The sequence below is a fragment of the Osmerus eperlanus genome, chromosome 3, assembly GCF_963692335.1.
Source record: "Osmerus eperlanus chromosome 3, fOsmEpe2.1, whole genome shotgun sequence".
Classification (NCBI taxonomy): domain Eukaryota; kingdom Metazoa; phylum Chordata; class Actinopteri; order Osmeriformes; family Osmeridae; genus Osmerus; species Osmerus eperlanus.
Window position 1 is genome coordinate 21,491,089 of NC_085020.1, and position 22,279 is coordinate 21,513,367.

A 22,279-nucleotide genomic window follows, 5' to 3' on the forward strand; every position below is an offset into this window, starting at 1 on the left:
CTGGAACACAGGGGGAAACTGTAGTCTTGGAACACAGGGGGAAACTGTAGTCTTGGAACACAGGGGGAAACTGTAGTCTTGGAACACAGGGGGAAATTGTAGTCCAGGAACACAGGGGGAAACTGTAGTCTTGGAACACAGGGGGAAACTGTAGTCCTGGAACACAGGGGGAAATTGTAGTCCTGGAACACAGGGAAACTGTAGTCTTGGAACACAGGGGGAAACTGTAGTCTTGGAACACAGGGGGAAATTGTAGTCCAGGAACACAGGGGGAAACTGGAGTCCAGGAACACAGGGGGAAACTGTAGTCTTGGAACACAGGGGGAAACTGTAGTCCTGGAACACAGGGGGAAATTGTAGTCCTGGAACACAGGGGGAAATTGTAGTCCTGGAACACAGGGGGAAACTATAGTCCTGGAACACAGGGGGAAATTGTAGTCCTGGAACACAGGGGGAAACTGTAGTCCTGGAACACAGGGGGAAACTGGAGTCCAGGAACACAGGGGGAAACTATAGTCCTGGAACACAGGGGGAAACTGTAGTCCAGGAACACAGGGAAACTGTAGTCTTGGAACACAGGGGGAAATTGTAGTCCAGGAACACAGGGGGAAACTGGAGTCCAGGAACACAGGGGGAAACTATAGTCCTGGAACACAGGGGGAAATTGTAGTCCTGGAACACAGGGGGAAATTGTAGTCCTGGAACACAGGGGGAAACTATAGTCCTGGAACACAGGGGGAAATTGTAGTCCTGGAACACAGGGGGAAACTGTAGTCCAGGAACACAGGGGGAAACTATAGTCCTGGAACACAGGGGGAAATTGTAGTCCTGGAACACAGGGGGAAATTGTAGTCCTGGAACACAGGGGGAAATTGTAGTCCAGGAACACAGGGGGAAACTGTAGTCTTGGAACACAGGGGGAAATTGTAGTCCAGGAACACAGGGGGAAATTGTAGTCCAGGAACACAGGGGGAAACTGTAGTCTTGGAACACAGGGGGAAATTGTAGTCCAGGAACACAGGGGGAAATTGTAGTCCTGGAACACAGGGGGAAACTGGAGTCCTGGAACACAGGGGGAAACTGGAGTCCTGGAACACAGGGGGAAACTGTAGTCTTGGAACACAGGGGGAAACTGGAGTCCTGGAACACAGGGGGAAACTGGAGTCCTGGAACACAGGGGGAAACTGGAGTCCTGGAACACAGGGGGAAACTGGAGTCCTGGAACACAGGGGGAAACTGTAGTCTTGGAACACAGGGGGAAACTGGAGTCCTGGAACACAGGGAAACTGTAGAAACCGCTACGTATCTCTACATGGAGGTTACAACATGTAGGGCTGGTTTCGCAGACGCGAAACCTGGTCTAGGACTAAACAAACAAGCTCAATGCAGTTTTCTATTGAATTCGATGTTTTAGTCCTAGACTAAGGCTTAATCTGTGTCTGAGAAAACAGCCTGTAATGCTGGTGGCAGGAGCAGTGCTCAGCGTGTCACCTCTGAAGATGAGGGAATTTGAGACGTAAGGTGGTTGTATGTTCTAGAAGTAGTCTTCCCATGCATATCGTTTTGGTTGCTTTTCGTCCCACAGAACTCCAGACGGCTGACAGGGAACTGGAGAGAGGTAGCCTCTTGCATCTCAGTGTGCTGTCTCCTGTCCTCTAACCAGACATGGTCTGTGTTCACAGACTCTGGTGGTGGTGTGCTGTTCTGGTCGCATCGGCCTCTCCAAACTTTTGTTTTCCTTTTCCCCTGTGTGTGTGTTTATATGCCCGTTTGTTTTACTATATAATTGTCGCTGTATTGATACGACGGTGAAAGTCTCCCATGGTGTGTTTAGTGTGTGTGTGCGTGTGTGTTGTGTTGTGTACACTGCTGTGCTCTGATGGGCCATCGCCCCCCCCCCCCCCCCCCCCTCTCAACGGCTGAAACTAATTCAGTGTATAATGTGAGCCTGGGTAAATGCTTTTTAACTGCATGTCAGTGTGATGGATGGAGCCATGACTGGGCTGTATGATGTATGTTTATTTAACAGCGGCCTGGTTCCCAGGCTGGGTCAGGTCACTGCCATCCTTCAAAGACTTGTCTTGGGTTTGGGCAGGATGATTTGAAATGTTCCCCATGAGCATGAGCCAGCACTCTCAGGACAGGTACTTGAGAAGTCAGCTGGATTTGTATAATGGGAATTTAATTTGACTTTGATATGTGTGCCGTGCCTGTCTAAAACTGAAGGACTGGCATATTATTATCGTCAGAGTCGGGATGCATCAGGGCTGGATGGGCTGTCAGTGAAGTTGTAATTTCACTAGATAGTGAGTGAGTGAGTGAGTGTGTGTGTGTGTGTGTGTGTGTGTGTGTCGGACCCACTAGCCTGTCCAGGCTCTTGTTTAGAGACGGGGTTCAGATTAGGATGGGGGGAGCAAGAAGGAAAGATGATGACTGGAGCAATTCCTCTACTGTAGACTGTGTCTACTAAACAGCCATGGTTTGTGAGATGATTTGGAGATGTGTGCGTGTGCATGGTGTCCTCCGCATGGTCCTGGACCTGCCCCGTGTGACATCACTTCCTGTGCCGTGTGTCGAACCTGCGGGAGGCGCAGGTGTTCAGCCTGACCTCCTAGCGCCCCGGGGGATGAAGGGAAGCGTGGTCCTGGATCTGCCCTGACATAACCTCTCTCTCTGTGTGTGTGTGTGTGTGTCCGTCATGCAGAACCTGCGTGAGGCGCAGGTCTTCAGCCTGGTGGCGGAGCGCAGGAGGAAGTTCCAGGAGATCATCAACCGCAGCAGCACCGAGGCCAGCCAGTCGGCCCGGCCCAAGAGCTCGTCCACCCGCTGGGTCCCGCCCGGCACGCCCCCCCAGCTGGTCACGGAGATCCTGGAGATCCGCGAGAGCATGGTGTCCCTGCTCGTCAAGCTGCACCAGAAGCTGTCGGCCAAGCAGAGCGCGCTGTCCGCCACCTGGCTGGAGGACATGGACACGGGGCGCCACGCCCACGGGGACGGCATCACCGCCATCGAGCGCATCCTCACCAAGGCGGCCACGCGCAGCCGCCAGAGCCGGCGCTGCATCCAGGAGATCTGCGGGAAGGTGTGTCCTCCGGTACCACCGAAGAAGAACAGCCCCTCCGACAAGAAGACCATGGACAAGGAGGAGAGGTGAGGGGCTCGGTCTGCAGGAAGTACTGTCACAACCTCCCTTAAGACCAGGATCTGTTTATCAATCATTAGACCGCACCTAAACACAGCCATTAGGAGTCGTGATCTCCTATTAGCTTATATTAATTGCCACAACGTGATATTTATTCATTGAATCCATTCTTGTCCGAGGGCTCCTTCAGAGAAGGGTAGATTGTAAGGGCTTGGAGCCAAAGTGGTGTAAGTGCCGTGCTGGGCGGATATGACTTGTAGATCAGATGAAAGCTGTCAGAGAGATCCTTTCAGTGCCATAAAGGATACAACTGAAATGACCCCAGAGGTTGTGATTAACAGAAACCCGGCTTGAGAGTAAAAGAAGGGTGGGCCTTTGGCCCATATCTCTCCTGATGTAGCTGGTACAACTATGGCTCCAAGCCCGTACCTTTTGAATTCAGCATCAAACCAGCGCTCTCCTGCAGACTGGAGATTGTCAGTTATCGCAATGAAGATGAATCCGATGTGATTTGGTGGTTCCTCTCCCCCCGCCTCCACCAGCCCCCCTCTGTCTCCTCCCCCCTCTAACGATGATGGAATGGGCTATGAGCGCTCCATGATGACCTATTTTTGAGGTTGACTCGACCTGCCGACAAAGACAAAGGTGGCATCCTTCCCGTGCGTGAGCACTGCAGCCGTTACCACGGCAACCGCCCACAGCCAGCGAATAGCAGTGAAAGAACTGGGGGGGGGGGGGCAACTGGGTGCGCCGCCAGTCCCCGCCCCCCGCCCACAGGACTGTCAGGTTGTAAGCGCTGGGCTGTGGCCCTCCTGTCAGGGTTCGTTTACGTCCTGTTATTAAGGGTGTCTATTTTCCCGTCGGCCCCGCGCCCCTCCAGCCTGCACCGGCTGCTGTTTCAGCTGTCAGCAACGGCTAGCTAACACCCACATGTAACCTTGTGGAAGTTGTGGGACGCTTGTTTTGTGTGTCAGCTAGTGTACCTGTAGCCCTGGGAGGGGGGGCTATTCACTGAGACTTTTCTGTTAAACCCTCTAAATACGGTACACTATAGACCAATTATTTGTTTGTAAACATGCGCGCGCAATGTGGCTGCAGAAAACCGGGAAAGGATAGCCTTTATAATGGCTAGAGAAGTACACGGATTATACAAATAGTTCGGTTTAAAAAGACCAAAAAGGTCGAGGAGGACAGCCTTTAAGAGAAAAAGCGATTCCCCATTGATCTGTCACATCAGAATTTTGATTTGGGTTACGGAAGTCTTGAAATTTGAGTGAGAATGTCGCCCGGTAGACAGCATAGCCTTATGCGGCAGCCATGTCCTCACGTCATGTCACAAAGTTCATAATTTTACAGTTTTACAGTCAATTATACACCTAAAAAGTCAAGCAGGGAAGCTTTTAAAGAGATATGGGAATTCTGCTTTTAGCCAGCTGTGATTATTTTTGTGATTTGTGTAAAACTGGCAATCTGAGTGAGACTGCGTCCCCGTTACACTGTTTTGACGTTGTTAGCCTCAGTCAGACTCGGGTCGCTCACTTGCAGTGTGCACAATGTTGTATTTCACTCCATTCTCCACTATAAACGTCAGGGAGGACTGCCTTTTGTAGATACAAGCCTGCTGAAGAAAGTCAGCATCTCGGATTTCTTTAACCGAGCCTGTTTCATTCGTCATTTGCCTGAGAAAGTGACCTCCGTTAGCCGGGCTAGTTTTGCCCGATCACTGGGTCAGGCTATTTAAAGGTATCAGGGGTCAAGTGACTTTTATGCATGGACAAATGAAACGTAAATGTACTTGTCCAAAGGACAAGTGCCTCAAAAAGTTAATGTCAAGCTCTGAAATCCAGTGGCCAGAGATATATGAATCATATTATGATGACCTGATCGACACTCCAAGTGTATTATACCCGGGAGAAGTTTGTCTTTTGCAGCCGACATGCGCAGTTGAGCATGCTTGACAGTGGTGTGACGTAGGGTGATCATTGGTCAATAGAGACACTTCCCATGGAAGCTGTTGCTATGGCGATGATCTCCCCGTGGATAAGCATGATGCCGTGGTCATGCGGCGACGGTGTCCTCCAGAGCGTTCACCCAGCTCGCTCCAGCGTGATTGGTCCTGTGATGCCGGCGGCCCGCCAGGACTTAGGAGTGCTAACGTGGGCGTGTCTTAACGTGGGCGTGTCTTAACGTGGGCGTGTCTTAACGCGGGCGTGTCTTAACGCGGGCGTGTCTTAACGCGGGCGTGTCTTAACGCGGGCGTGTCTTAACGCGGGCGTGTGTTTCCCTTCCAGACGCCAGCGAGCCCGGGAGAGGCAGCAGAAGCTGCTGGCTGAGTTTGCCTCCAGGCAGAAGAGCTTCATGGAGACGGCCATGGACGTGGGTAAGAACGGGCTCCAGTAGTCCAGCGGTATCACTCATAACCCAGCAGCAGAGCTTCCTGTTCAGAGCACGGGAGGCAGACATAAGACACCTTTATTTGATCGTTTGTGCGCTACTTTTGGGTGAATTTTTTTAAAACGTTTTAGACTAGATCAGGGAGTCAGGTGGCTGAGCGGTTAAGGAGTCGGGCTAGTAATCTGAAGGTTGCCAGTTCGATTCCCGGCTGTGCGAAATGACGTTGTGTCCTTGGGCAAGGCACTTCACCCTACTTGCCTCGGGGAGAATGTCCCTGTACTTACTGTAAGTCGCTCTGGATAAGAGCGTCTGCTAAATGACTAAATGTAAAATGTAAATGTAGATTAGATTATAAAACCATGTTACCACTAAAACGGCCCCCTGTTCTGAACGTCCTTCTGAGGACACTGTGCACCTGTTCTACTGAGTCCCTGAAGCAGAGGAGGAGCTGTGGGCTCAAATATAGCCATCATTGCCCTGCCTGAGTGTGGCAAGGTGACGGCGGCCCTGAGCTGGCCCGCTCCCTGGGGGGCGCTGGTTAGGAGGACTGAGAGGGCAGCGCTCCTCTGGGGGCCGTGCTGGCTGAGGGCACAGCGGATCACAGCACTAATGGTGGGGCTGGGCTCCCAGGGGCCACCCTGACACACTGTGGTTAGTGGATGAATAATGTTCCCTGTGATCCGGAGCTGCTGTGAGGCCCGGGGCTGGTGGGTACCAGTTAGCCCTGCGTCTGTGGCCGTCCAGCAGGGCAGGCGATGCTCCTCGCCGCCCCCTGGCTCCAGCCTGCCGGCTTCACAGACCCTCCACCAGCCTGGAAGTCAGAAACGGCCCCTTACAGATACTTTTATTTCAACCTATTTTCAGCTTTACTGATCGAGACCGTTGGAGAGAGAGAGAGAGAAAGGAATGCAGAAAGAGAGAGAGAGGGGAGGACATGCAGGAGGAGGACATGCAGGAAATGTCCCAGGCCTGAATTGACACCTGGCCCCTGCGTTATGTAGCCCCCCCCCCCCCCCCCCCCAATGTAGGGGCCCAAACACACCCTGCAGAGCAGTGTGTGTGTGTGTGTGTGTGTGTGTGTGACCCTGCAGAGCAGTGTGTGTGTGTGTGTGTGTGTGTGTGTGACCCTGCAGAGCAGTGTGTGTGTGTGTGTGTGTGTGTGTGTGTGTGTGTGACCCTGCAGAGCAGTGTGTGTGTGTGTGTGTGTGTGTGTGTGTGTGACCCTGCAGAGCAGTGTGTGTGTGTGTGTGTGTGTGTGTGTGTGTGTGTGTGTGTGTGACCCTGCAGAGCGGTGTGTGTGTGTGTGTGTGTGTGACCCTGCAGAGCAGTGTGTGTGTGTGTGTGTGTGACCCTGCAGAGCGGTGTGTGTGTGTGTGTGTGACCCTGCAGAGCGGTGTGTGTGTGTGTGTATGTGTGTGTATGTGTGTGTGTGTGTGCGTGTGCGTGTGTGTGTGTGTGTGTGTGTGTGTGTGTGTGTGTGTGTGTGAGCAGCCACATCCGTCAGCACGTGTCCCAGCTGACGTGCTGAAGCTTTTTCTACATTAGTGTTTCCATCTTATCAGTTTAAAGGATGGGCCCAGGTCTTTTGGCGAGCTACATTTGTTTCCCAGATTGAATCAAAGGTCATAGGGGATATAAATATTTGCTCTGGAATTTTAACAAGGCAGATTGGTCCGACTGCAGAAGCATCTGTTCAAACATGAATCTCTCCTGGGCTCTTTGGCTTCAGAGCTGAATGCTCTGTGGCAAAGCCAAGATCAGGCTGTAAACAGGGTCTTGTGTTTCATGCACTAGCTTCTGCTCATGTCCCCTTTCGAGTTGTTTTCTAGTGTGGCTTGCAGGTTAGGTCATGTGCCACTTGAGGGGTCCTGTTGGAATGCTCGTATACCAGAAATGGGATTTGGGATGCCATGATAGTATCAGAGCATTTATGGATTTGACTCGTGTATAGTAACAGATGTTGTGAGCATCTGCTTTGACCAGAAGTGGCTTGGCTTTTTTTTCCCCTTCAGTGCTTGACAATGACTTTGAGGTTAATGTGTATACAGAAATAATATTTCATATTATGCAAATGAGACCGACCCTCCGGTACGGCCAGTGTGGCGTATAAAGGCACCTCAGACTCCCTGTGACTCCAAACACCAGTCGACAAAAAGCAATCAAAGTCTAGATTCACTGCAGGCGTCATCACGTCTGTGTGATGATGGAAAAACATGAATGTCACAAGTCCCTTATAGTAACAGTGGAGCCCTTGTCCCCTGTGCGTCCTCACACACACACACACCTTACCCAGAGCGGCTGGGTACACTGATAGCCCAAGGCTAAAGCTCTTGCGTTGACATCTAACGCAAACAGTTTCCATTTCCCCCAGAACATGACCACCTCTCTCGAGATCACATTTGTCCAAAAGAAAAAGCGATAAATCAATTCCAACACAGGTTGACATTTCGCCACGATATTTACTGCTCACATAGAACGCAGTCTTTAACATTTAAAACTAATTTCACATCAGTCATTAATTTCTGGCGATGTGTCAGTAAGCAGGGAACTGAGTTGCATTTCTACGGTACATATTGATACAGCCAGGCTCTCCAAATAATTCTTTTCTGTGCACCACAGAATAGGGAGGGATTTTCGAGGAAAGCTAAGGCTGTGTAAGGCAGAGTGCTCGTGAAACATGACAGAAGCAGCAAGAGACCTTATTTTGTCCTGATAAAGGGACTCTTTTACTTCTTTTAATAGCTAGCCTTTGAACCCTTTCTTTATTAGACCATTTAGAAAAATCCCCTTTTTTTCTAGCAGACCAGGCCAGACTGGGGGCCGTCATTCTAACACAGCTTGTCATCGAGCTGGTGTGAAGCAGCGAAGAACGACCTAATTGAGCATGGTGTTATTTCCCTGAGAGCGAGTGTATCTTGGAATGACCACGATCCTCTCACTCTAATGGAGCTTTCTCGCCTCAGTGTTTTAGCCTGCCCAGAGGAGGAGAGCTTCACACAACATTACCGCCTAATGCTTTGGGGGGGGGGGGTTCAGTTTTTCTTGATTTTCTTTACACATGGTTTGTCAAGCTCGTCTTCCTCTTCCGATGTGGTTGTCCCCCAACTCCAGCTAGTTAGTTTTATGTCAACAGATCAGAAAGCCTGATCATTGTTTTAAATGTTTTCATACAGCTTTGGACAACAGTACACCCGAACCTGCAGAGCATGTGCATTACAAATATTCTGATGCAAGAATACATGAAGAAATAATGAAATGAAAATACGGAACTGTTCTCAACATTGCACTTTTATACTGCCCCACAAATACAGAAGACAAAATTATAACGAAATAAATGACACAATATTCTTGTCAAAAACCTCGGCTGCCTAAGACGTGTGCACAGTGCTGCATGTTGATGAACTGCTTCGTACGGACTGAAAAGTAAACTTGTGTTTCCTTTGTCTCTCCTGTCAGAATCTCCTGAGACTGAAGCAGCCATGGACATGGGAGCGTCCGAGCTGATGGAGTCTGAGGTCCTGTATGACTGTGTGATATGTGGCCAGAGCGGGCCCTCCACAGAGGACCGGCCCACAGGCCTGGTGGTCCTGCTCCAGGCCTCCTCAGGTCAGGAACTACACTACCCACACTCCCCCGCGCTCCCCGACGCACCTCGATTAATGGGCTACACGGCCTGGCTTTGTTCACACCGCCGTCCTGATTTGTAGTTCTGTTTAAACACCCAGCTAATGAAACAGCAGGAGGGGGAGTCAAATGAACAGGTCGTGTATTTCACAGATATGAGAATCTACTCCCCTATCAGCGGTCCAGCCTATTAAACCAAAATAGTCATTCATGGAAGCTTAACTCCGCCATATTGGACGGCTCATCTTAATAGGCAGGTTAGCTGTTGTTTTAATTGGGTCGTTCATCATTCATGTTGATCCCAGGTTGCGTTGCTCGAGAGCGGTTTGCTGCGTGGAGGTAATTTCTGTGCCGTGTTTGCGAACGGAGCAGTATCACTCACTGTCACGAAAATAAACGTTGTGTTTGATTAGCAATTAGTGGAGTAATAAGTCGTTTTCGGCGCACTCCTCTCCTCGAGGTCAGGGAGTACACCTTATGTCATCTACCACCTGTTGTCCCACGCAGTCCCATCAAAAGACAATGTAAAAAATCGTAAGTGACAAATTTAAAGGTTCATTATTTCACGCTGTCACGTTGCCCTTCCTCAGACGGGAGACCGGCGTAATCATTTTCAGCTGGGCGTTTCTCCAGAATGGTTTCACTGCCTCTGATTACGGCGACTGCGTTGCTGGAAATGAGCTGTCATTACCGCGTCTGATTTATCAGCAGTCGCTTTCCATTCGGACGTGGAATGGAAAAACATCTGTGTAGGATCGCCGGCAGGCCTGAGCCCGGCACACTGTCCCGTCTGTCACTGTCCTTGATTTATTTTATGTAAATATTATGCGTAACCTATAAATAGCGCGCCTGATAGCTCGTTATTCATTTTGTGACGAGTGAGAGTGAACGGCGTTCCGTGTCCTGTGTTCCTTGATTGCTGTGCAGTGTTGGGCCACCGCTGCAGGGGCGAGCAGGCGAAGAAGCTGCCCACCTGCGACCAGGAGCACGTCTACCCCGCCGACACGTGCGGCGCGGCGCACGACGTCAGGCTCACCCTCATGCAGCGCTTCTTCAAAGATGTAGGTCTCTCTCTCTCTCTCTGACGCACTCCCACAACACGCCCACTCTGCCTGACTTTTTGTCCTTCAGTTTCTCCTGCCTGCCTCTCTCTCTTTTTTTTCTCTTTCTTTCTTGTCGATCTCGCTGTCTCTTTCACTCTGTTTTCTGCTTAGCTTTTCTCTCCCCCCCCCCCCTCATGTCTCTCCTCCAATTGTCATTGGCTTTGACCTGCCGAGTGAAAGGATCCATGTAGCACTCGAGCTAGCGTTTCCAACCCAGCCCTCTCCATCCCTAAGCCTCTTTCACACTCAGTCATGACAGACTGGGCTTCCTATCCTGTCTGTGTCCCACATTGTCCTGACTGAGGTTCAGGTGAATCAGTCCCCCCGGCCCCTGTCTCTGCCTGCTCCAGCAGAAAGGGATTACGACATGGAGGATTTACAGCTCCTAGCAGAGCCAAATGCCCTCTCCACCTCGACATGTCCAGTCCCAGCCTGTGAAGAGTTCAGTCAGCATTAGGAGAAGCCCAATCTCCTCTGCTGCCACTCAGGGAGAAGCTGGACGTCTTTTGAGAGCGTGGCCTACAGGGAGGGTTTTCTTTTGAGAGCGTGGCCTACAGGGAGGGCGTTCTCGACCTGGCAACCCGTGGGTGGTGGTTAAGGTGTTGTTCTCTCTGGTTTCAGAGTTCCTGCCTGCAGTCGGTGTCTATAGGCTGGGACGGGGGCGTGTACGTGCAGACCTGCGGACACACCCTGCACATCGACTGCCACAAGTCCTACATGGAGTCTCTGAGGGTGAGTCTGAGGAGAGGTTACATCCTAATGTGGTGCAAACCTCTTCACCCAACCATCGCGCTTATTCGCGAATGCTCTCCGTGTGGACTGAGAGCCTTGGCTTGCTTCCCCCCAGAACGACCAGGTGCTGCAGGGCTTCTCCGTGGACAAGGGCGAGTTCACCTGCCCGCTGTGCCGCCAGTTCGCCAACAGCGTGCTGCCGTGCCGTCCGGGGCGGGGCACGCAGGCCGGGGCCTGGCGGGCCCCCAGCAGCAAGACCACCAGCGTGCTGGTCAAGGAGGTGGAGGACCAGCAGGACACTCTGGGCCTTTTCCCAGTAAGCAGTCACACTGTAAGGCAGATAAACCTTTACTCACTTCCTGCATACCTCACTTCCTGCATACCTCACTTCCTGCATACCTCTTTCCTAATCCCCATCTTCACTCACAGACAGACAGACAGACAGACAGACAGACTCAGGAAATCGGTGAAGGGTTCAAAATGACTCCAATCTGAGCTAATTTTTACCAACCGATATCTAACCATCTATCATCTCCGGATGACACTCTGCTTTGGTCATCTCTCATGTTGTCCCCTCAATGTGCTGACGCACACTGGCCTGACACATTAGCCTAGCATCCTCCAGTCCCAGGTGTTGTGCTAGCAGATTAGCCTAGCATCCTCCAGTCCCAGGTGTTGTGCTAGCAGATTAGCCTAGCATCCTCCAGTCCCAGGTGTTGTGCTAGCAGATTAGCCTAGCATCCTCCAGTCCCAGGTGTTGTTTGGATCCTGTGAAGCTTCATCGTAACGTTCTCCTCCTAGACGGAGTCGAATCTGAGCAAGGAGATGGAGTTGGTCATCAAGGACATCAAGAACACCACCCAGAAGAAGTACATGGACTACGGCAGGAACCCTGGTTCCCCTGACAACGACTTCCTCTTCATGTACTCAGTAGCAAGGTGAGTCACCCCCCGCCCGGCCCCTGGGACCGCTCAGGATGACTCATGCACCCCTGGCATGGAGCCTACGTCTCCATTTAGAACCGTCTCACGCCAAGAGACTAAACGAGACATTGTTTGTTTCTCTGTCTCGTCTCTGTGAACTATGGCTTTGTGTGTTTTAAGTGTGTGTGTGTGTGTGTGTGCGCTAGCGCCTCTGTGCCTCTGAATGTTTGTTCCAGGCTGGTGTATGAGCGATGGTGTGGTCACTGTGGGTTATCTCTCAGTGAGCCTTGTCCCTGTGGCTAGTGACCCTCTATTCGTGTCCCCCCACACTCAGACAGGGAGGTCTCCTTCTACCCTACACCCCCCCTCCCCCCACCCCCTGCCTGGTGGCCCCGCTCGACTAAAAACCCTCTCCTTCAGATGCTACCATGCCGCCCCGTAGCCTGATTGCTGTCCTCAGAAAAACAGCCTGGTGGACCCACATTAGTCATCTTGTTTTGTTACTTTTCCATTGTGTAAACTTCTTAGCTTCCAGGGCGAACGCTTGAACAGGCTTTGAAAAAATTCAATACAGATATTACCCAGTTTTTGTACCAACAGCGAGCGTATGGATTACTTGGCATTTTTTCCCTATTTCTTCAGAAGGTTTCTCAGGAACTGTGAAGAGGGGTTTATTCCCCCTTGATTGGCTTTCTTCATACCTCTGATTCCACTGCTAGAGGAGCTGGAGGCGGCTCTGGAAACGCTCTTCCCAGGCAACATTAGCAGCCTTGTCAATTCAGCCTGCAGTAAAACGGTATCGACTCGGGCTCCGCCACCCCTCACCAGGCCCTTTATTCACTCTTGACTGTATGGATTTATTGCTCCCAGTCCAACTGATTTTGAGCACCTCTTCTTCCCCAGAGTGCTTCTTCACAGCTGTGCTTGCTCCTGCGTTCGGAGCCGAGCAAGCCATCCTGAAGGAGGCGGTTCTCCTGATGGTGTACACAATGACACCAGCAGGCACTTTGCAGTCCTTCCACCCTATAGTGACAGGACTCTCGTGTAGGCAACAGTTTTGTCACCCAGAGATGTGCCTCAGAGGGCCCTCTGGTAGCCCTGTAGATCAGGTGCTTGTATTGAGCCTTAGCTAATAGCTAATACGGCCTTAGTAAGTTAGTAAGCCTTATTAACCCATGTTAATGTTAATAAGCATCTTATAAGGGCCTTATTACCTATTAACTAATGCTTATTACAAGCACCTGAATGTAATGTTACCTGGCCATCCCTCCAACCTCTCCCTCCCCCACCTGCTCCTCGACCCCCCCCCGGGCTGTGCTCCCCTCACCCTGGACCCTGCAGACAGAGGTCTCCTTTCTGATGGTCTGGCTGCCTGTTGGCTCTGAAGTTCAGTGAACAGCAAATTGCCTGAGGAGTGGAATGTTCCTCTGTCACAGGGCAGGGTGGAACGTTCCTCTGTCACAGGGCAGGGTGGAACGTTCCTCTGTCACAGGGCAGGGTGGAACGTTCCTCTGTCGCAGGGCAGGGTGGAACGTTCCTCTGTCGCAGGGCAGGGTGGAACGTTCCTCTGTCACAGGGCAGGGTGGAACGTTCCTCCGTCGCAGGGCAGGGTGGAACGTTCCTCCGTCGCAGGGCAGGGTGGAACGTTCCTCCGTCGCAGGGCAGGGTGGAACGTTCCTCCGTCGCAGGGCAGGGTGGAACGTTCCTCCGTCGCAGGGCAGGGTGGAACGTTCCTCCGTCACAGGGCAGGGTGGAACGTTCCTCCGTCACAGGGCAGGGTGGAACGTTCCTCCGTCACTGGGCAGGGTGGAACGTTCCTCCGTCACTGGGCAGGGTGGAACGTTCCTCTGTCACAGGGCAGGGTGGAACGTTCCTCCGTCACTGGGCAGGGTTATCAGCAGCAGGCAGATGGAGCTTGGGAGCGGCTGCATTATCTGTGTGAAATTGCTTTTTCTCACAGCCCAGGGATTTGCCCCCCCCCTAGGAGACTGGGGTCGACGGCAGAATAAAAACAGATCTTGTTCAGTCTAATTTTAGTAACACCTATTTGCTCCCCAGATCCATTTATTATGTTTTGTTTTTTGCCTAATTTCATCACCGTTTGGCTGTGGAAATTGGAATGTGACGTGAAAAGTGTTTGGCTATGCATAGGAAATCCACAGCTGGGATTATACACAAAAACAGATTTGATTCTAAAGGTCCATATTGTGCAGGATCTCAGCCTTGGAAATGCTGTCTGGTATTGATGTATACAAAGCAACAAATGATGCATAACAGGTTTGACTAGAGATTGTATTTTGTATGGATCTTGCTAAATGTAAATAAACCATAAATGAGGCCGTCAGTAACCTGATTGTGTGACTTGTTTAGATTGTCCGTTCATCAGCTGGATGTTGTAAGTCCTGATCGTAGGTTATTACAGGTTTTGGAAGTCTGACTGTTATTCACCGTTTCTCAATTTGAATGGACCTCCTGCTACCTTATGTGTCGTGAGTGTGTGTGTTCGTCAGGGCCTGCTGTACGTATTGCTTAACAGGGATGTGTGTGTGTGTGTGTGTGTTTCCTCAGGACCAACCTGGAGCTGGAGCTGGTGCATCGTGGGGGGAACCTGTGTTCAGGAGGAGCCAGTGCTGCAGCCAAGCGCTCCTGCCTCAGTCAGTACCCCCCCAGCCCTAACATGACCCCAACATGACCTAGCCCTGTCTGTCAGTACCCCCCCAGCCCTAACATGACCTAACCCTAGCCCTGTCTGTCAGTACCCCCCCAGCCCTAACATGACCTAACCCTAGCCCTGTCTGTCAGTACCCCCCCAGCCCTAACATGACCTAACCCTAGCCCTGTCTGTCAGTACCTCCCCAGCCCTAACATGACCCCAACATGACCTAACCCTAGCCCTGTCTGTCAGTACCCCCCCAGCCCTAACATGACCCCAACATGACCTAACCCTAGCCCTGTCTGTCACTGTTTTCAATACTCAAGTTTTTCATTACTTTATTTGGATGGATGTAAAATACTGGACTGAAATAGTGTGGTGGGCCGAAAACTGGATATAAGACACCTCAGGTTAGAACTAAGGGGAAACACCATGATATAGGGACCCACGCCTCCGGAGAGACTGGAGGCGTGGGTCCCTATATCATGGTGTTTCCCCTTAGTTCTAACCTGAGGTGTCTTATATCCAGTTTTCGGCCCACCACAATAGAAAAACCTGCCTGGCAGTGAACCTCAGCCCTGGGGTACAGAGGACACCAAACCTGCCTGGCAGTGAACCTCAGCCCTGGGGTACAGAGGACACCAAACCTGCCTGGCAGTGAACCTCAGCCCTGGGGTACAGAGGACACCAAACCTGCCTGGCAGTGAACCTCAGCCCTGGGGTACAGAGGACACCAAACCTGCCTGGCAGTGAACCTCAGCCCTGGGGTACAGAGGACACCAAACCTGCCTGGCAGTGAACCTCAGCCCTGGGGTACAGAGGACACCAAACCTGCCTGGCAGTGAACCTCAGCCCAGCCCCTGGGCTGAGCTGTTTAGACGGGCCGTGATGGGGGCCGTGATGGGGGCCTTGATTGGATGCCGTGATGGGGGCCGCGATGGGGGGCCGCGATGGGGGGCCGCGATGGGGGGCCGCGATGGGGGCTGTTGGGATATTGGGGGTGGCAGGACTTGTGTCCCGTCGGCCTCGCTGTAATGAGGTGTCCGGCTGAGATGGAAGGCGCTGGTCCATGCGAACCGAGGGACCGTTTGTAAAACTGTCGATTAGCTGTGGCAGCGAAGGAGAGACGAGGTCCCATGTGAGCCGGCGGGGCGTGCCGGCTGGCTAAACCAAGCGGACAAACGGGTCAAGTGGTGTTTTTAGTTGATTGTGATGCAAGGTTCTGGCCAGGTGGAGGGGGAGGAGGGCGGAGACTGAGTGATGGAGCTGTCTGGAGGTGTGCCTGGTCTCTGTGACACACAGCTGTGCTAATGACAGCCTCAGGTGGTGGACTGGGGAGGCACACACGGGCAGACCGTCCCACGAGGCTTTTGTAGTGTTTACCTGAGACAGTGAGATGGTTTTCGACTTTCTGCCGTTTTTATTTCTTTTTGGCACTTTAAAGTCACATCTTGAAAGACGATTCCACTCGTCACCCGGAACCTTCCTTTGTGACGAGACGAGCAAGGGCCATTTTCTCTGTCTGTTTAATTAGTCTGTTTAGTGGCGATAAATTTGAAGCACTCGCTGCCCCGGTGGAATGGCCTGTCATCCTTGAGTGGGGCAAAAGAGATTTCGCGCTGGAGGTACGCAATTTTCTGAGCTACATTAACCGTGTAGCCGTACTGGTGGCCACATTTACTCAGTTGCAGAACATTAGTGTTCCTTCCTCATAGGAGACGGGTTATGGAGGGGAACGGGAGACATGCGCTAACTGCCAGCACCCCAGGGGGCGTCCTGAGCCTGCATCCCACGAGGCACTGCTTCTGCCAGTTAGCTGATGAAGGGGGGGGGGGGCTGGAGAGGGGGGCTGGCTGGCAGTGCCTCGTGTTAAATCAGCTGTGCACGGCAGACCCTTCAAGTGGTCCGGTCAGTCGAGCAGCGAGGGTTAGAATGTGCTTAGCAGTCTCGGGATCTCACCGCGTCGGAGAAGGATACTTAGGAGGTAGCGTGCTAGGAGGTAGCGTGCTAGGAGATAGCGTGCTAGGAGCTAGCGTGCTAGGAGCTAGCGTGCTAGGAGGTAGCGAGTCTGGGTTTGTTGACGATTTTAATAGAGTGCCTTTCCACACGGGGGGTGGAGGGGTGTGGCTGGGGGCAGAGAGGTTGGAGGGGGGTGGAGGGGGGGGCTTTGTTGGGTAATCTGGGCCCACCATGGGTCACACAGACATTACACATCTGTAATCGGAAAGGATGACAAGAAAGGCGGGGGGGGGGGCGGTGGGGGGGGGGGGGGGGTAAAGGATCAGGGCACATGGTGGGAGCTCTAATAGGATGCCGAGCCAGATGGATATCAGGGGGCTGAAGGCGTCTGTGATGCTGCTGTCAGGGCGTGGGGAGCTGCAGGCGGGGGGCAGCATGGAGGACTGATAGGGAGGCGTCACTGTGCCCTGCGGGGGGGCCAGCAGGGGGGCGCTGGGCTTCCGCCAGGCCGCGGGGCAGGGACTGCTGCCGGGACACACTGGCTGTCCCGTTCCCCCTCCTGTGGAGGAACTCCGTCTGATAGAACAGCAGAACTGCTTTGCAGCTAGCGTGGTTGCGGTGCGCACATCTTCCACCTGTAGAGGGCAGTGTTGGTTTAGGTTTCGGCTAGCCGACTGAAATGGAAGTCAATATTGCAGCACTGGTTGTGAATGTATTGTTTTGGTGCATTACAGATGTAACTCTCTGGCAAAGAGAAAATCCAATGGTATGTGTGGATTGTAGGGTTGTTGACACGAGAGGTTAGGATTTGTAACGTGTGTGTTTTTGGGTCTGTTTTGGTGTACTGGCATCTGATGCAGGCATGCTCTCGTTCTTCAACCCGTGATTGAATGTTTTCAAAAAAATCTTAAAAATAGGATTAGCTGAGTCCTCTTCTGAAGTCACATTTTTCACTCTAGCTTTAATCGGCGTTCATGTGAACCACAGCTATAACAGGAAAGTAGGTTAATTTGTTTTTGAGCTATTAAGATCAAGTGAAGACATGGTTCCAGAAAGGAACACGTTTTCTTTCATAACGTCCTTTCACAAGGGTGACATCTGATCTGGTTGTGTATCACTCCTTCTCTTTGTCTCTCTCCTGCTCAGTCATCAGTGTCCAGTCTCTTGTTAGCTCAAGTTGTGTTTCCATTCTGTCATACTCCTAACATGCTTTTTATGAAGCGTTTCCAACACAAATACAATTCTCCTCTGCCATTCCAAGTCTGTGAGGGAGTGTTAACATGTTTAGAAGACAGTAACATGTGTGTTAACATGTTTAGAAGACAGTCACTTGTGTGTTAACATGTTTAGAAGAAAGTAACGTGTGTGTTAACATGTTTAGAAGACAGTAACGTGTGTGTTAACATGTTTAGAAGAAAGTAACGTGTGTGTTAACATGTTTAGAAGACAGTAACGTGTGTGTTAACATGTTTAGAAGACAGTAACGTGTGTGTTAACATGTTTAGAAGACAGTAATGTGTGTGTTTTCTTGTCTTTCAGACCAGCTGTTCCATGTGTTGAACATGCACATGCGTCTGTACAGCATCGACTCTGCGTACAACCCCTGGAACCGGCTCACCCAGATCACCCACGGCAGAGAGGCAGAGTGAGTGGCCTCTACCCCAGCCTCTACCTCCACCCCCAGCCTCTACCTCCACCCCCAGCCTCTACCTCCACCCCCAGCCTCTACCTCCACCCCCAGCCTCTACCTCCACCCCCAGCCTCTACCTCCACCCCCAGCCTCTACCTCCATCCCCATCCTCTACCTCCACCCCCATCCTCTACCTCCATCCCCATCCTCTACCTCCACCCCCAGCCTCTACCTCCATCCCCATTCTCTACCTCCACCCCCAGCCTCTACCTCCACCCCCAGCCTCTACCTCCACCCCCAGCCTCTACCTCCACCCCCAGCCTCTACCTCCACCCCCAGCCTCTACCTCCACCCCAAGCCTTTGCCTCTACCGCCACACCTCAGCCTCTTAACACAGCCTTCCTCCAGCCTCGCCCTCCAGCCTCCACAAGCACTGCTGTCTTGTTGCACGCATACACACTTGCACTCACACACACACCCAGGGTAATCCCAGTGCCACTCTCCCCTCTCTCTGAACACCATCTCCTCCTGGCTCCTAACAGCTTTTCCTTCCAGACAAAGAGGAGCTAAAAACAGAGTAGGGGCCGTGTGTGGTTGCCATAGATACCAATAATTGCCGCATCTGGCAAATTACCGGCTGCTCCACAGAGAGCGAAACGACCCTGTCACAATCACTGCACCGGGAATAGCCCGCCCGGCGTACCGCCAGAGTACGAACCCAGAGTACAGCCATCTCTGCCGGCTCGCCTTCACAACACGCTGCTCTGGAGCCAAAGGACATTTAACATTTACCAGAGGGTCCTGCCTCACCCCTCCCTGCCTCACCCCTCCCTGCCTCACCCCTCCCTGCCTCACCCCTCCCTGCCTCACCCCTCCCTGCCCTCACCCCTCCCTGCCTCACCCCTCCCTGCCTCACCGCTCCCTGCCCTCACACCTCTCTGCCTCACTCCTCCCTGCCCTCACCCCTCCCTGCCTCACCGCTCCCTGCCTCACCGCTCCCTGCCCTCACACCTCCCTGCCCTCACACCTCCCTGCCTCACTCCTCCCTGCCCTCACCCCTCCCTGCCTCACCGCTCCCTGCCTCACACCTCCCTGCCTCACCGCTCCCTGCCTCACCGCTCCCTGCCCTCACACCTCCCTGCCCTCACACCTCCCTGCCTCACTCCTCCCTGCCCTCACTGCTCCCTGCCTCACCGCTCCCTGCCTCACCGCTCCCTGCCCTCACACCTCCCTGCCTCACTCCTCCCTGCCTCACCGCTCCCTGCACTCACACCTCCCTGCCTCACTCCTCCCTGCCTCACCGCTCCCTGCCTCACCCCTCCTTGCCTCACCGCTCCCTGCCCTCACACCTCCCTGCCCTCACACCTCCCTGGCTCACTCCTCCCTGCCTCACCGCTCCCTTCCTCACCGCTCCCTGCCTCACCGCTCCCTGCCCTCACACCTCCCTGCCCTCACACCTCTCTGCCTCACTCCTCCCTGCCTCACACCTCCCTGCCCTCACACCTCCCTGCCTCACTCCTCCCTGTCTCACCGCTCCCTGCCTCACCGCTCCCTGCCCTCACACCTCCCTGCCTCACCGCTCCCTGCCTCACCACTCCCTGCCTCACCGCTCCCTGCCTCACCCCTCCCTGCCTTACCGCTCCCTGCCTCACCGCTCCCTGCCTCACCGCTCCCTGCCTCACACCTCCCTGCCTCACCCCTCCCTGCCTCACCCCTCCCTGCCTCACTGACTGTGAGGGGGATTTATTTTTGTGTGTGTCAAATGTGCTTTTAGCGGTCAATACCGTTCTATTGTCAAGATTCACATTCTGAAGTGTTGCCAGCGAGCCACTCGTATAACTCTCAGCGCTGTTAGCCGGGCTAACAAGCTCTCCTGTTCCTGTTAGCAGAGGAAGACAGCGCCCGTACCTGTTACTGCTGAAACACCAGCAGCCAGGCAGGACTCTCACAGGACCACTCTGGTGTTAAAAATACCTTGTTAGGGATATTAGAAGGATCTGCAGTCATTGGTGTCCTGGGGCAGTCTGGTTGCTCTATTTAAATAGGGGAGGGGGGAGGGAGGGGCCTGTACTGTGACCTAGACACACTTTTATTTCATTCATTTTGAAGGGTGTGTAAATGTGGAATACATAGTTTCATGGAGAGATTGTGTTTTTTCTAAACAGATTAATTCATGAGTCATTTCAGTTTGTCTGGGATAATTGAATAGCCGAACGGTGCCAGTGCATTTGTCTGTCTGGGATGGTGATGGTCAGTGCATTTGTCTGTCTGGGATGGTGATGGTCAGTGCATTTGTCTGTCTGGGATGGTGATGGTCAGTGCATTTGTCTGTCTGGGATGGTGATGGTCAGTGCATTTATCTGTCTGGGATGGTGATGGTCAGTGCATTTGTCTGTCTGGGATGGTGATGGTCAGTGCATTTGTCTGTCTGGGATGGTGATGGTGCCGTGTAGGAGCGGTTCACTGCACATTTAACCAGAGAGTGCCTTCAGAATGGAAGGTATTATTCTCTAAGTGCCTTTCACCTTGTATGAAACCCTGCCAAGCGAGCGCAAGCTCTCTGTGGGCAGTCAGAAGAAGGAGGGAAAAAGCCATTTAAATGGAGTTGGCAGTCAACAACAATATGTAGCGTATCTGCTGCGGCATTAAGGAAGTAGGTCAGGCGTACGAGAGGGCTGTGCTTTGCCTTTCTACAGCTGCATGAGAGGGCTGTGCTTTGCCTTTCTACAGCTGCGTGAGAGGGCTGTGCTTTGCCTTTCTACAGCTGCATGAGAGGGCTCTGCTTTGCCTTTCTACAGCTGCATGAGAGGGCTGTGCTTTGCCTTTCTACAGCTGCATGAGAGGGCTGTGCTTTGCCTTTCTACAGCTGCATGAGAGGGCTCTGCTTTGCCTTTCTACAGCTGCATGAGAGGGCTCTGCTTTGCCTTTCTACAGCTGCATGAGAGGGCTCTGCTTTGCCTTTCTACAGCTGCGTGAGAGGGCTGTGCTTTGCCTTTCTACAGCTGCGTGAGAGGGCTGTGCTTTGCCTTTCTACAGCTGCGTGAGAGGGCTGTGCTTTGCCTTTCTACAGCTGCATGAGAGGGCTCTGCTTTGCCTTTCTACAGCTGCATGAGAGGGCTGTGCTTTGCCTTTCTACAGCTGCATGAGAGGGCTGTGCTTTGCCTTTCTACAGCTGCATGAGAGGGCTCTGCTTTGCCTTTCTACAGCTGCATGAGAGGGCTGTGCATTGCCTTTCTACAGCTGCATGAGAGGGCTGTGCATTGCCTTTCTACAGCTGCATGAGAGGGCTGTGCTTTGCCTTTCTACAGCTGCATGAGAGGGCTGTGCTTTGCCTTTCTACAGCTGCATGAGAGGGCTGTGCTTTGCCTTTCTACAGCTGCATGAGAGGGCTCTGCTTTGCCTTTCTACAGCTGCATGAGAGGGCTGTGCTTTGCCTTTCTACAGCTGCGTGAGAGGGCTGTGCTTTGCCTTTCTACAGCTGCGTGAGAGGGCTGTGCTTTGCCTTTCTACAGCTGCATGAGAGGGCTCTGCTTTGCCTTTCTACAGCTGCATGAGAGGCTGAAGTGGATGAGTCCTAGTGGAGACCTGGAAGTAGATCTTTGTTTAGGCCAGTTTAATTGCGCCTCATCGTCATGGAGGACTTTGCTCTTATGAATAAACACGGCCTACATTCCTTCATGTTGTGGACCTAACCTGTCGTGTGTACTCATTTGAATGCCCCAATAAACGTCACTAAGTCTCACTGCACCTAGTTTGCAAGAGTATAACATGTTATGATGAAGGCTCGTTATCTATGGATCAAATGCAGTGTCATGCATGTGTATTGATGACTGTGTGTGTGTGTGTCCTCCACAGCGGCCTGGATGAAGAGCGTCCTGAGGTTCCCATGCTGTTCCGAGATGTCCCCTCTCTCCTGATCATCTTCGTGTTGACCATGCCCCAGCCGCTACGCAAAGGTGCAGCCTCCACTCCCCATCCTTCTCTCTCTCTCTCTCTGCTCTGTTCTTCAGGCCTGAGGGAGGGCTAGGGGAGGGGGGGGGGGGGGTAGGGAGGAAGGAGTGAGGTAGGAAGGGAGGGAGGTGGGGGGGTAGGTCTCAGGGGCCAGGCCCACGATGACAG

At 52.7% G+C, this 22,279-nt stretch overlaps 1 protein-coding gene across 5 annotated transcripts in view; it reads left to right on the forward strand.

The window, feature by feature from the left end:
• ubr3 (ubiquitin protein ligase E3 component n-recognin 3) overlaps nt 1-22,279 on the forward strand; it is a 44,583-nt gene that overhangs the window by 12,484 nt on the left and 9,820 nt on the right. For 2 of the 5 annotated variants that reach the window (XR_009929794.1, XM_062457791.1), the window contains exons 23-33: nt 1,586-1,618; nt 2,705-3,150; nt 5,434-5,522; nt 8,993-9,142; nt 10,088-10,221; nt 10,885-10,995; nt 11,111-11,326; nt 11,797-11,933; nt 14,487-14,572; nt 18,070-18,175; nt 22,016-22,116. Coding sequence is in view for 4 of the 5 variants with exons in the window: in XM_062457791.1 (XP_062313775.1) it covers nt 1,586-1,618; nt 2,705-3,150; nt 5,434-5,522; nt 8,993-9,142; nt 10,088-10,221; nt 10,885-10,995; nt 11,111-11,326; nt 11,797-11,933; nt 14,487-14,572; nt 18,070-18,175; nt 22,016-22,116 (1,609 nt within the window). In the remaining variant the exon portion in view is untranslated. The remainder of the gene's footprint in view (nt 1-1,585; nt 1,619-2,704; nt 3,151-5,433; nt 5,523-8,992; nt 9,143-10,087; nt 10,222-10,884; nt 10,996-11,110; nt 11,327-11,796; nt 11,934-14,486; nt 14,573-18,069; nt 18,176-22,015; nt 22,117-22,279) is intronic. The other 3 variants (XM_062457792.1, XM_062457793.1, XM_062457794.1) reach the window with 3 other exon arrangements.